The sequence below is a fragment of the Rhipicephalus microplus genome, unplaced genomic scaffold, assembly GCF_043290135.1.
Source record: "Rhipicephalus microplus isolate Deutch F79 unplaced genomic scaffold, USDA_Rmic scaffold_49, whole genome shotgun sequence".
Classification (NCBI taxonomy): Eukaryota; Metazoa; Arthropoda; class Arachnida; order Ixodida; family Ixodidae; genus Rhipicephalus; species Rhipicephalus microplus.
Genome location: NW_027464622.1, coordinates 591,576 through 605,992, shown reverse-complemented (window position 1 = coordinate 605,992; position 14,417 = coordinate 591,576). Strand labels below are relative to the sequence as shown.

Sequence of the window (14,417 nt, the reverse complement as noted above, 5' to 3'; positions counted from 1 at the left end):
TGCCATCGGATAGGACACATCGCTCGCCATTGCCGCAGCCGGTGGACCTCATCACCTCGACCGAGCTTCTATGATTGGCGGCCTCGCTCTGAACGTGCACCTTATGCCCCGTCCTACCGTGCTGAGACAGGTGCAGAGCATAATCCAAAACGTCGGACCAGCCGCTCGCCATCGCCCGTGCGTCGTCAGTCCCGCTCGCCCCAACCCCGCCGTTCTCGGTCTCCCTACGACCGTCGCTCGGAAAACTAGCCGGTGCAGCCCCCGGAGGTGACGCTGCATACACGACTTGGACTGCAAATCCTCTGATTACTCCCGACCAGCGGTGCAACCTCCTTACAATTCTCCTTGACGGTTTACCTATAACTGCTCTTATTGATACCGGTGCACAAATATCTGTGATGAGCTCAGACCTCCGCCGCCGCCTCCAAAAAGTTCTGACGCCTGCGATTGCACCTACTGTTCGTACAGCGGATGGGAGTACTGCTGCTGTGCTTGGAATGTGCACTGCGCGATTAACAATTTCTGAGCATCAAACTTTAGTTCTGTTCGCTGTACTGGAGAATTGCCCTCATGGCCTAATCCTTGGACTCGGCTTTCTGACTTCACACGCTGCGCTCATTGACTGTTCCAAAGGTCTTCTTCGGCTCGAACTACCATCCTTTTCGGAGACCATCTCTACCAGCCCACCTCGTCTACGCTCTGTCGATTTCCTTAGACTTCCGCCGCAAGCCGCAGTCCAAGTCCAACTCTCGCCATATCCTGCAGTACCCGATGGTGATTATGTTGCTGCCCCGATTTCTGACGTCGCCATGACACGCAATGTTGCACTCCCCAACACGGTGGTTACCGTTAAGGACAACCGAACTTCGTTTCCCGTCCTCAATTTCGGCCTCTCAGCGCAAGTTATTCCTCGCGGCATGTCACTTGCGCATCTTACACCACTGGTCGACCACACAGTTTCCGCTCTAACCACCAATTCGCCACCCGATTTTTCATCAACGTCGTTCTCGTCACGTTCCTGTTCCGACCTTTTCAAGCCAATGCTATCTGACAAGCTCACCTCTGAACAAGTCTCTGCTTTCTGCCGTGTGCTTGCTTCTTATCAGGACATCTTTGACTTCGGCGACCGTAATTTGGGCCAGACATCTGTGGTAACGCATCGCATCGACACCGGTGACGCTCGACCCATTCGCCGACGACCCTACCGTGTGTCAGCCCCAGAGCGTGCTATTATTCAGCGAGAAGTCGATAAAATGCTTGATAAGGGCATAATCGAACCCTCATCTAGTCCCTGGTCCTCACCCGTTGTACTTGTTAAAAAGAAGGACAATAGCTGGAGATTCTGTGTTGATTACCGCCATCTCAACCATATTACCAAGAAAGATGTCTATCCCTTTCCGCGCATAGATGATGCACTCGATTGCTTGCACGGTGCCAAATATTTCTCTTCAATAGACCTTCGCTCAGGCTACTGGCAGATCACTGTGGACGACAAAGACAGAGAGAAGACGGCCTTCGTGACTCCAGATGGACTTTATCAGTTCAAGACAATGCCTTTTGGATTATGCAATGCCCCCGCGACATTTGAGCGCATGATGGACTCTCTCCTTCGAGGCATGAAGTGGACCATCTGCCTCTGCTATCTTGACGACGTTATTGCTTTTTTCTACTACTTTCGACGACCATCTTACCCGTCTGTCCGCAGTGCTTGATGTTTTTCGACGTGCCAACTTGCAACTTAACTCGTCCAAATGCCGCTTTGGGCAACGCCAAATCTGCGTACTCGGCCATCTTGTTAACGCTGCGGGCGTTCAACCAGACCCTGCGAAAGTCCGAGCAGTTCGCGACTTCCCCACACCCCGCTCAGCCAAGGACGTCCGAAGTTTTCTAGGACTGTGCTCCTATTTCCGTCGTTTTGTCGAGAAGTTCGCTGAAGTAGCCCGTCCTCTAACCTGCCTCCTCAAAACGGATGTCGCATTCACCTGGGGCCAACAGCAAGCAAACGCCTTCTCGTCGCTCGTTGACATTCTCACCAATCCACCAGTCCTAGCACACTTCGACCCATCTGCCGCCACGGAGCTTCGTACTGACGCCAGTGGCCACGGCATAGGCGCAGTGCTCGCGCAGCGGCAACAAGGCATGCACCGCGTCGTCGCGTACGCAAGCCGACTGTTGTCGCGCTCGGAACAAAATTATTCCATCACAGAACGCGAGTGCTTAGCTCTCGTCTGGGCCATTGCGAAATTCCGACCGTACCTGTATGGCCGACCATTCTCAGTTATTACGGACCACCATGTGCTTTGCTGGCTCTCCTCACTCAAGGACCCTACGGGACGCCTTGGTCGCTGGGCGATGCGCTTAAAAGAGTACACTTTTTCCGTATCCTATAAATCCGGACAACTTCACAAGGATGCCGACTGCTTGTCCCGTTACCCAGTCTATCCCCCTGACACGAGGGAAGATGAGCAAGAGGCCCTCGTTCTTTCAATTACCGACTTCACCGACATAGCTGCTGAACAACGCCGCGACCCCTCTTTGCGTGCTATTATCAATGGTCTGCACTCTCCCCACCCTGACCACTCCTTACAACTGTTCGTTCTTCACAGCGACATCTTGCACCGCTACAACACCCGCCCTGGTGGTGCTGAGCTTTTACTCGTTGTTCCTGTGCATCTTCGCTCAGACGTTTTGGCCCAGCTGCATGATGCCCCCTCCGCTGGACACCTAGGGGTGTCACGCACGTATGACCGCATTCGCCGCCGATTCTTTTGGCCTGGCCTCTACCGTTCTGTGCGACAGTACGTTGCGGCATGCGACCTCTGCCAGCGCCGCAAGACACCTGCTCTGAGACCTGCTGGTACTCTCCAGCCCATTGAAGTACCAGATGAGCCATTTTTCCGAGTCGGCCTCGATCTTCTAGGACCCTTTCCCGTGTCGGCCACCGGTAATAAGTGGATTGCTATTGCTACCGACTACGCAACGCGGTATGCCGTTACACGCGCCCTCCCCACCAGCTGCGCTACTGATGTAGCCGATTTCCTTCTTCATGACATCATTCTGCGTCATGGTGCTCCTCGTCAGTTGATCACCGACCGCGGCAGCTGTTTTCTATCTAAAGTAGTCGACGAGCTCCTGCGATCCTGCTCTACCCACCACAAGTTCACTACAGCGTACCATCCGCAAACCAACGGCCTCACGGAACGCCTCAACCGTACCTTGACGAATATGTTAGCGATGTACGTCTCCAAGGATCACAAAGATTGGGACATCCACTTACCTTTCGTTACCTCCGCATACAACAGTTCACGTCATGATACAGCTGGATTTTCCCCTTTTTACCTACTGTTCGGTTATGGCCCGCCTTTGCCCATGGACACCATGCTCCAATCTGACGCCGCTTCATCGACTGCTTATGCTCGTGATGCCCTGGCCCGAGCTGACATCGCCCGCCAAGTCGCCCGGGATCGTTTATGTGCCTCGCAGCTTAACCAAAAGAGTGCTTACGATCGCCGGCACCGCGACGTACAGTACTCTCCGGGGTCACTCGTCTTGCTGTGGTTACCATCACGTCGTGTTGGTCTCAGCGAAAAACTAATGTCCCGTTACGTTGGCCCCTACCGCGTCATACGCAAGGACACCAGCGTGACCTATGAGATAGCTCCACTCCATACCACGTCAGTACCAGCTTCAGTCCCGACCGATATAGTGCACGTCTCACGGCTTAAGCCATACTTCTCACGCCTCGAGAATTGATCGCACCGGGACGGTGCTTCTGCCGCCGGCGGGTAATGTCACGGGCTAAGTAGATGCCTGAGGATGACGACGAAGTGCTGAACGGGAACGTGCTCGGACTGCAGCAGCGTCGTACGCATTAGCTCGCCAGTATATTCGCCAGTACACATTTGTTCACCAGTGTATACTTTATTCCCCGTAACAATATCAGGCCCATTGCACTTACATCGAACCTAGTAAGACTCGTTGAAAGAATTTTATATAGACGTATAGATCGATGAATGTCAGAAAAACTGACACTGAGCCCATGTCAAATTCGATTCAGACGTGGTTGCTCCATTTGGTGTGCGCACGTCGATCTCGAAAGCAGGATTCAACTTGCTTGATATCAGAAACAATACTCCGCCTTGGTAACCTTAGATATTGCAAAAGCCTATGATAGCATGGAGCATGTGAAACTGCTAGATTCACTTCAAAATTTAGGACTGCCTCAATACTTTGTGGCGTGGATCCATTCTTTCTTAGGTGATAGAGAATTTTGCTGGTCCCAATCTGGTGTCAACTCTTCAATATACAGGCAAACAAGAGGTATAACGCAAGGGTCAGTACTATCGCCCTTATTATTTAATGCACAACTATGTACCATTCCCATACAGCAAGATGTACAGGTCTATGTGTATGCCGATGATATTGCATTTTTTGCTGCGTCGGCGGACATCCACACACTGTACCTGATTCTGCAGACATACATGAATTGCCTAGAAACGTGGCCGGAGAATATCAATCTACGCCTCAATACAAACAAAAGTACAATCATAGTTTTCGCACAAAATGCCCCAGTACGAATTTCACTAATGTACCATCAAGACGCCATACCTCAGGTCGAGTCAGTTAGGTACTTGGGGGTAACCTACACCGAAACTGGAGTCCCCACATAGAAAACATGGCTGCTAAAGGAGCACGTGCCGTAGGGATGCTGCACAGGCTCAGTAATTATCGTGCCGGTTTCCTTAGAGACGTGCTCGTTATAATATATTGCATGTACATTCGACCAATATTAGAATTCGGCTGTGTTTTGTTTTTTGGCGCTCCGGCCTACAAAGTTCGACCACTGATTCTGCTAGTGCGCGAATCTTTACGCTTATGCCTAGGCCTACCTAAATATGTTGCCAACAATATCCTATACGAAGAATCCCGCCTGCCTTCTCTTATCAAAAGATTTCATATTCTAACAGTACGTACATTCCTTAAAATCTATGCATCACCTCAGCGGAGGTCACAGTATGTGTTCATTAACCAGCAGACCTCATTCTTCCACCACCAATGGCCTAAATTACGGTGCCCTCAAGTAATATTTACACAGAAACTTTTGGAGCCCTTTAGAGTTAACCTTTGGGAAACACTTGTGCTCAACACTGTAGATGCAATTAGGATTGAATTTGACTATATATATCCCAAGAATGCAAAAAATTTACCATATCAGTATATAAATGGCATTTTTAGAAGATCATTTGGCCAATCTAGAAACATCCATTGTGATAGCGACTGACGCTTCTGTTTACGAAGAGAAGGCTGGCGTAGGAATCGTATCATCCTCTCTAGATTGGGCTTTCTCAATTCGATTACCCGACTTTACACCTATTTACCAAGCTGAACTACTGGCAATAGTCCTAGCATTGCGTAAAGTGCCGTGAGATCTATCAGCGGTGATTATTCTAACAGACTGTCTCTCGGTCTGTACTGCCTTAAGCTCACCAACTTTTTCGGCTACCTTAGAAACTTTATACTCGCTCATTCGTACACATGTGCGACTCGTCCGACTAGTTTGGGTACCAGGCCATAGAGGTCTAACTCTGAATGAGCATGCAAATGCACTATCTGTATCTTTTCTTGATGGTCCTGTTTTACCTATTTTGCCTACTTCGTCATATATCACAGCAGCACGCTTTGAAAAATGCACAACGGCCAATAACTTTGAAAAATCTCCTTTGTTTGTATCAGACTACCCACAGCTAAAGTCCCCTTGGAAGAACAAGTGGTGTTCATCAAGAAAGGAAGAAATAGTGATTACCAGGCTGCGTTGTCGAGTCCCCTCATTGAACTTTTACCTTCACAGGTCGGGTCTGGCACAGTCTTCTTTGTGCCTTTATTGTAATGAGAGGGAATCTTTGGAGCACTTCTTTTTGTCATGCCGAAAATTCAAAACTCAAAAATAAAATCTACTAGAAGAACCCCTACCAAAGTTGGGCTTCAACTTGACACTTCCGGTGATTCCTTCATTTGGCGCGGTCGCATTTGGATTCAGCCACAGAAGCGTTTTTACCGCTGTTACAAATTTTTTACGAAAATATAAAAGAATGGAATGCTAAAAATAAGTAACTTCAGTTGTTTTATATACAATTTTTTGTGTTTATTGTTTTCTATTCCAGGTTTTTTGTTTAGAAATTTAACACATCTTTATTATTACCTTTATTACCTAATTATTCCAACCCTCTCTTTCAAGAAGTGAATTAATTTAAAAAGCAAGGCACCATCCCATTCATGGCCTATCCCCCTAGGTAGGTTGCGCCAAGGTGTTGAGGAACCAACCAACCAACCATATACCTTGGCTCGTACTCACTATGGGGGATTGGCCATTAAACCGGCGGTTATTGTAATGGGGGAAAACGAATTTTGAAATTTTGATAAAGAAAAAAATTTTTATTGGGTCATCTAGCCAACATAAGAGTGGATAATGATAAGGTGATTTACGAATAAAGTAGGTAAATAACTAATAATTAAAAGGTATAAATGAATGGTAGTTTCCTAGAACAATAGTTTCATTAGTAAAAAAAGAAAAAAGAATGAAAATTTAACAAGCAAACCTTCTTGAGTTTCTAAGAAAATCACAAACTGCTTCACAGACTCTCCTGTTGTTGTGGCCGAGAGAAGAAGTCCCAAGGGCAAGGATATTTTCAAAATTCAGGGTAATGTTCAATATTCTGAATAAACTTTCCAAATGTTTCTTCCTGTGGCTTGTGAAACGCTGGCAAGTAAGGAAAAAAAATGATAGACGTTTTCTGGCTGTTGACAATAAAAGCAAAGGGAAGAGGACACCTGACCAGACCTGTATAAATATAAATTAAGAGGTGGAATTCGGCATCGGAGTTTCGGCATGCACAGTTCCAATTATCGAGAGGGGCACCATTTATTATTCCAAGCAAAAAAAAAACATTACCATAATCTTGTACTGGTAGCTTAACTTTCGTGAAATTCTGAAGTAAAGAATATTTACGAAATCGGGATGCAGTGACAAAACTGGTATCAGGTACAATGGACATTACAGGACCATCTAGGGACCACCGCGCGAGAATGTCAGCCACTTAATTTATATATATGCCTCGGTCACCTGGCACCGACACCAACCGCACTGTACCTAGAGTGTTTTGGAATATAAAGAACCGACAGCATTCCAAGGGGAATACTCGAACGCAGAAGCTGCTTGATGCTATGGATCTACATGCGAACAGTTACAATAACGAGTGCTGAATCCTTGATTGACAGTTTTTATAAGGGCCAAATCAATTGCTAAAAGCTCTGCTTGAAATATAGGAGTGTAATGCGGGAGACGTACTGAGCATGACCAAGACAATCTCTCTGAGAAGATGCCTACCCTCGCTTTCTCTTCACATATGGATGCATACGTAACGATAACATAACTCTCAATTGAAGTAAATAATCATCTAATAAGCCTTTTACATATCTGTTAGGTAGAAGTTTGGGATTAGAAGGGAATATACCATCGAATTAAATTTTACTTTTTGCCAATGAGTCATTTGAAACAATGCTGCGTATGTTAATGTGTAAAGGTTCTAGCTGCTCCTTGACAAACAAAATTTGAGGTCTATGTACTCTAGACCAAGGCTCATTAAAAATGTGCTCGGTTCGGAAATGAATACGAACTGTGATCGTCTGATTGAAGATGTGCCCGCCTTGTGATTGAACGTCATCTTCGTTTTTCGCATCGGTCCGTCGCATTGAACATCATCTTCGTCTTTCGCATCCGTCCGTCGCAATCTGTATGACGATTTGAAGTATGAAATTCAGTACATTTATTTCTTCCTACGTGCACTTACTTTTGCTACTTCATAAGCTGAAATATTTGATGATAATTATTCTTTTACAACAACAATTGTCTGGGAACTCCAAACTCCCTCTCCCCAACCAGGCCGAAGAACGCAAAGGCTTCCTCTTTCTCCAAGTTTCTCCCTCTCTCTCTCTGCGTGGTCTTAGTAGAGTATGGTACTCCAAGCACGGGCGTCCTAGGGGTGTGCAAAATGGGTGATGCAAAGTGACGGCATCCGACGTGGGTGAACGCCCTTTCTTTGCAGAGTTGAAGGCGGACAGCCGAGACGCCAAAGAGGAGCGATAGCCGCGGCGGCCAGTCAGCTGAAGTCTTCTTGTTCACCTATTGCCCGTGCCGCATGCCCACTGTGGGGCATTGGCCAAGAATTGAGTGGCTTTATAAAATAATGTGCTGCTTCAGAATAGTGGAGGTTATATAATAGAAAGATTACAGATAACCTAGGAAATTATGGTGCTTGATCTATAATACATAAAATTATATAAATTAAAAAACATGTTCTATAAATTAGAGAAACACCCGAATTTTTATTCGTACATAATGTTGTAAACGCATTAGAATAATAATACTTACTATTAGTCAACTAATTCATTTATCTACTATAGTCCCTGACGGCCGCACAAACCTTCGCACTGAAGAACCTATAAATAGAGGCTACAAAATGCAAAATGTCAGGCACAGATAAATCCATACCAATACCACGTAAAGGTATTTCTATAAGGGTTTTTTTTGTACTGTCATAAACCACCTGCAGGTCAAAAAGAAATGATGTATTGCTTCCAGTTCACCACAGCACACGCACAGTGGCAAAGGTGCCTGAGCCGACCTGTTTTTGTAGAAATTTGGATTCCGTACCCGGCAGCGCAGCCTTGTGATAGCTACTTCGGGTTAATGAGTTTGGCAAAAGGCTCTTCGTCAAGAATATAATAAATGGCAATGTTCGTTAGAGTTTGTCAGTGCTGTGCCGGATGCCGGCGAAATCGAGCATCAGTCACATAAGCGGATGATGGAAAGTACAGTAGAATTGACGACGTATCAAAGGAATCGGCTACTTCATTGAGAAACAAGAATTTATGTCCAGGTACCCAAACAAATCCGACTTTCCTCAAATGTGCAGGTACTAGCGTACGCAATGCCTTTATTACTTGGGATTCAGCACCGACAATAAGTTCCGCACGAAGAGACGAAGAAGCGTCTCTTGGTATTCCAAGTGTCACGAGCCACTTGCGCTCATATTTTTACAGCGAAAGCTGTTATGAGATCACAACTCGGGTCACACCCAGTTGCCGCGCCACCGGTGTCAGTGCAACACCTGCAGAATATGAATAAGCTTTGATACAAGGAATATATTGCACGCTTTCGCTCTGGCAAAAATGGAAAGCTCCCGTCCGTACCATGTTGCCACCTTTCGGCTGATCGTATAGTTATCGCAGCGGTCCAGTGTAGCCCGCTGTTACGATAGTTATCGAGAGGCACACCAAGGTTATTCATAAGAGTTGCATTCCAATGAATATTTGCGAAGACCGAAGAAGTTTGAGCCCACATGCCTAGCCAGAATCCACTACTTTTATCAAAATTTATGCTAGCGCCAGCGACTTCACAGAAACGTAAAGTAGTGTTGACTGCTTCTTGAACGCTGGGTTTATCAGTGCAAAATAAGGCAATGTCATCTGCGTAAGCTAGAACTTTAACTTCCTCAGCATCATATCAGCAGCCTCTTATGCTATACTTAAGAAGCACACTTAAACATAATGGTTCCAGATAAATTGCAAAAAGCAAAGGCGAGAGCGGACATTCCTGACGTACAGATGAATTTAACTCTATCATATTGGAAAGTGTGCGGTTTACAATTAGCTTAGTTGTGCACTTTTTATAACAGAGTGAAATACCATTGTACAGTAGTACATCACCCAACTGCAGGTGTCTTAGGAGCCGGAGCAAAAAAGCATGCTGTACCTTATCAATGGTTCTGCAAGGTCTATTTGAAGGAGGGCTACTTGGTCCATGCTGCCATCAATACACTCAAGAACTGAACGTGCAATATGAATGTTTGTTTGTATAGAGTGACCACGAATTCCACATGTTTCGTGGTCACCTACACATTTAGTAATCACTGTCTGTAGCCAATTTGTCAACAATTTAGCAAATAATTTGTAGTTAACGTTACATAATAATATAGGCCTATATTTGTTAACTCTCTTTAATGCATCAGGATCAGCACTTTTGGGGATTAATGTTGTATAGCCCTGTTAGAAAGAAGGAGCAAGTTCACCACAGTCATAAGTCTCCTTAAAAAGTTGCTCAAGGAAAGGTATCAGAGGTTCCTGAAAAGCTATGTAAAATTCGCCACTAAGGCCATTTGGGCCAGGAGTTTTGTTTTTCTGCAACATTGTTATTGCAAATCTAATTTTCTCTATGGTTATTGGCCCATCTACAGTAAGTCTATCATCATCTTGTAACGGAGGCACAAGGGCAATGAAGTGGTCAGCTTCTTCCTCAAAATTCTCCTGAAGCTCAGCTGCGGTGAACAAACTTTTGTAGTAATCTTCAAATGCGGCTTTTATTTCACATGTCTCTGTGCAAAGGGAACCCTGCGACTCAATTAGCAGTATCTGTTTAGAAAGTGCATATCTCTTTTCATCACTGGGGGATTTTTTTAGTGGGTTCCTCTTCAGTGAAATGGGTAACACGGGAACGAATCTTTGCTCCTCTGTACAAATCTGTATCATGTTTTTGTATCTGTGCTCAAATCACATTTATCTCGTCCACGTACAATCCCGGCTGTTGACTTTCAAAAGTATGGAGCTAACGAAGTAAACCATAAAGATAGCATTTTTCAGCTTTTTTTTCTGCGCTACTTCACATGAAATACTAATTGCCTGATATTTCACTCTTTCTTTGAACCTTTTCCATTGAGCGAAAATTGGCAGCTGTCAACACTGTGTTACCTCTTGTACCGATTCTTTTACTATTCTAACAAAACAATCTTCGCGCAACAACTGTACTTTAAGCTTCCATAGGTCCCAGTTTAGAAGGGTTTTTCGAAAAAACTTGCAGGACACCAAGGAACAGTGACCAAGCAATGGTCTGTAAAAAATATGGGCTTTACACCATAATTATGAATGTGAGACCATAAACTTAGAGATATATATACACGGTCAAGCCGAGCATGAGAGATGCCTTGAAAGTGCGTGAACCTCACCGAGGAAGGTGCACGTGCTCCCACATCTATTAAATTGTGGTCATTCAATAAGTTCTGCAGTAAGGTTGCACTTGCATCATAACGATTTGTTATATATGAATGATCTCTCACATCACAAACACAATTAAAGTCTCTAAAAACTATCAAAGTTCTGTCAGTGTTCAGCAGTGAAGTTAAAAAGAGGAAAAAAACATTCCTGTCATTCACTTTGGAGGAAGCATAGACACAGATAAACCTCGAATTATAGGAATGAAAAGATAAGTCGCAACAAATGAGGCATCCTTCCCCATCAGCATGTAGTGATGTAAAAGTATGATTCAAGTGCTTTCTAACTAATAAAAAGTATCCAGTGGATCCACCACGTGCCGGGCTGATGTATAAATTGTAATCTCGGAAAACTTCCAGTGCAAGATCGGTGTCACGAGCAGCCGAAATCTTAGTCTCTTGCACTGCAAATACATCAATGTTGTACGGCTCAAGCACGTGGCGCAACTGCCACTGATGCCTTACATTCCTCAAGCCACGTACGTTGAGTGTCACTACACACATGGGAAACGTTAGCGCTGTAGCCATTTTGCTATCTTAGAACTTTTGTAGGTCACCTTTAGCCACAGGGCAACCTGTGGCTTTACCTCCTGTGCACTTTTTAAGAGCACTTTCCTGAGAACGCTGGCATAGGTGGCACGTCGCTCGGTCTCCAAAGAAGGTGACACGTGGACCACATGAAGACACTTGCTCTGTCGTGTCTGGCGCACTTGTTGTTGCTTCATCGGTGACCGGCGCCTGACGCTTCTTTGTCTGACCGCTATCCATTCCTTCTTGGTCCTCATTGTCAGGAGGCTTGTCTTTAAGGTCTTCCAAGTGGTGTTCTTCTGCAGCACTGCATTCATTTATGCTTTCACTGGCGTCGTTAGCTACATTATTTTGCGTGCCGAGGGTATCCATGGACAAGTGTTCAGCTTCCTTTAAGGCAACTTCTGCTCCTCCCGCTGCTTCTCTTGTAGCATCAACTACCTCAGTGACATCCATAAGATGATCCAGATGTTGCTCTTCTGTGCCTTGGCCAGAACACAGTTTGTTGGCATAAGTCGACACGCAGGCTCCCGACAAGTGACCAAATCGCTGGCACGGCAAGCACCTTGGTGTTTTGCACTGTCGACGTACATGCCCCACTCGCTTGCATCGAAGACACAGTGGAGGCCTACCGGGAATAAGTACGAGGCATTGGTGGCCATAGATTGATATAAAGTGTGGTATTGAGCTCACAGTGATGGTGTCCTTGAGCTCTAAGGCAACGTCCCTATTTGTTGTCATCCATTGTTCCATTCCTGCACATCTCCATGCCTCTCTCTCAATGGACTTCACAACGGCGTAAGCTTGGAACGCCTCTTCAACACGTCGCGATTCAAGATGAGGCGGAAGCCAAAGAAGTCTCAGTCTAATATTCTTGGTTTCCGGATCTAGCACCATGCACTTCAGCCCTTTTACACAGAGCTCACCACAAGTGACGAGTTTCTGTTCCGCCATGCTGCTTGCACACGTAACCATCCATACATGGCTCATTCGATACTGGCCAACTCCTATGATGTCCGCTATGCTTACCACTTTAAGCAGCGCGTCAGGGGCACGGTACGGCCGACCACTCAAGTCGGCATGAAGGAAAACGAAATTCAAAATGTCGTTACCGGTTGGAAGACGTGGCAGGCCGACTTTATAGCTTGAGTCTTCATCATGAAACGGAGTCAATGATCCTCAGCCATTGGCCGATACGCTGTCACCAGCAGAGAGCATTTTAGAACACAGCCGATCAGTGCGGCTTCTTCCACCAGTAGTCGCACAATGCGAATAGTGTCGAGTGGGCCGTCCAATGCTCCAAGCCATATCAAAAGCTTGTTCTTGTTCCCCATTAACTGTGGCGCATACCCACTTCAGCCATAATTTTTCATCGTCGTCAGCCACTACATGAACAATTCGCACACAATTCCTTGCAAGTTTTTAGTGGATACCACGCTTCTCATAAGAATGACGAAAAATAGCACAGCAAATGCCGACCCACTACCCAAAAATTCTTATTATTAATGCCCCAGTGGGAATCAAGCAAGTGTGCTTCCAGTAGTTACCCAATGAGTGTTTTGAAAAGGCTCTGAAAGGCCCCTCTCCTAGCTTTCGCTGTTACTGTGCTGAGCCTTCCGCGCAGGCCTGGCGTTTTTTTCTGAGGCTGGCTTGCCGCGACTGACACGGTGCTAAAGGGAATCTCCCCCTACCTCCCTTAGCTATACTCTAGTGCTTGCCTCCTCCCCCCAACTTAGGCTCTCTTTAAGCCCCCCTCATCACAGCTGCGAAGCACCACACTGCAGCTTTGCCTCTCCCAATACAGTACCCTGCCGATGCCAATGTTCCCAAAATCTTTATCATGACTAATCTGGGTGTAGTGTCTCCTCTGCTCGCACGTAAATTAATATCGGTCTTAGCAAACAGCTTCCAGCCCTTTGACTTAGGTTCGCTCCTCATGGGGCAGTAGAGTGGCCGCTTCGACTTTTACGCTGATCAGCTGGCTGTGCCCTGTGGGCTGGAGATATTCCTCCATTGCATGAATTGCTCGTAGCGCACTTTCGACCTACCCGGCGGTCCCAGTAGAGCCCTATATGGCAATATCGTCAGCGTAAACCACCAGGCCAGCGCGGAACACACAGCATAGTCGCAGGTAAAGAGGGAAGAGCGGCACTTCTAGACCATAGTCGCCACCAATCGGGGCTGTCATCTTTTGACGCTAATGTCACTAACGCTGATTAGGTGAGCTCTACATTGTTGCAATTCCAGTTGCTCGATAAATTTTCTCCACAAGAGAAACGAGTGGAGAAAATTCATCAAAACCACAACAGGGGACACAGACACTTTGCTATGACGGCCATTTTGTTTTTGTACATATGGTTTATTTTTTAATGTTATAAAATAAAATTATGCATTCACATTTAATGTTAATAATAATAATATTAACCAGAGAGTAACGGCACAAGGTCAGAAGAAGTAGCACTAAGTATTCAACAGTATATAAGTGACGTCACATGGCGAAGTTAGCTACTAATAGAAACTCGTGGGCAAGCGATAGCATTTATGCAGCTGTATACATTCGGGTAAAGCATGCAAAAAAATGGTAGCACTTTTTGCGCGAACACATTAACCGAGTATCACCCATCATGTGTACCTGCTAAAATTCCTTAATTACTCTTCAATGAACGTGATTCAGATTTCAGAGTTGGTCTTACAGAAAGTATGTTGTCCTTGACTGGCAAGAAATTCAAATGGGACACTCGGAAGACAAATCTCGAGGGGCACACTTGCATGGGGTGTCCCCCCTTC

At 45.8% G+C, this 14,417-nt stretch overlaps 1 protein-coding gene across 1 annotated transcript; it reads right to left on the bottom strand.

Annotated features, from left to right (window-relative positions):
- Positions 1-9,347: 9,347 nt before the first annotated feature.
- On the bottom strand, positions 9,348-13,112 carry LOC142788235 (uncharacterized). Its single transcript, XM_075884828.1, has one exon. It carries the CDS (start codon positions 12,618-12,620, stop codon positions 11,640-11,642), a length of 981 nt encoding a protein of 326 aa, XP_075740943.1. The 5' UTR covers positions 12,621-13,112; the 3' UTR covers positions 9,348-11,639.
- Positions 13,113-14,417: the final 1,305 nt, after the last annotated feature.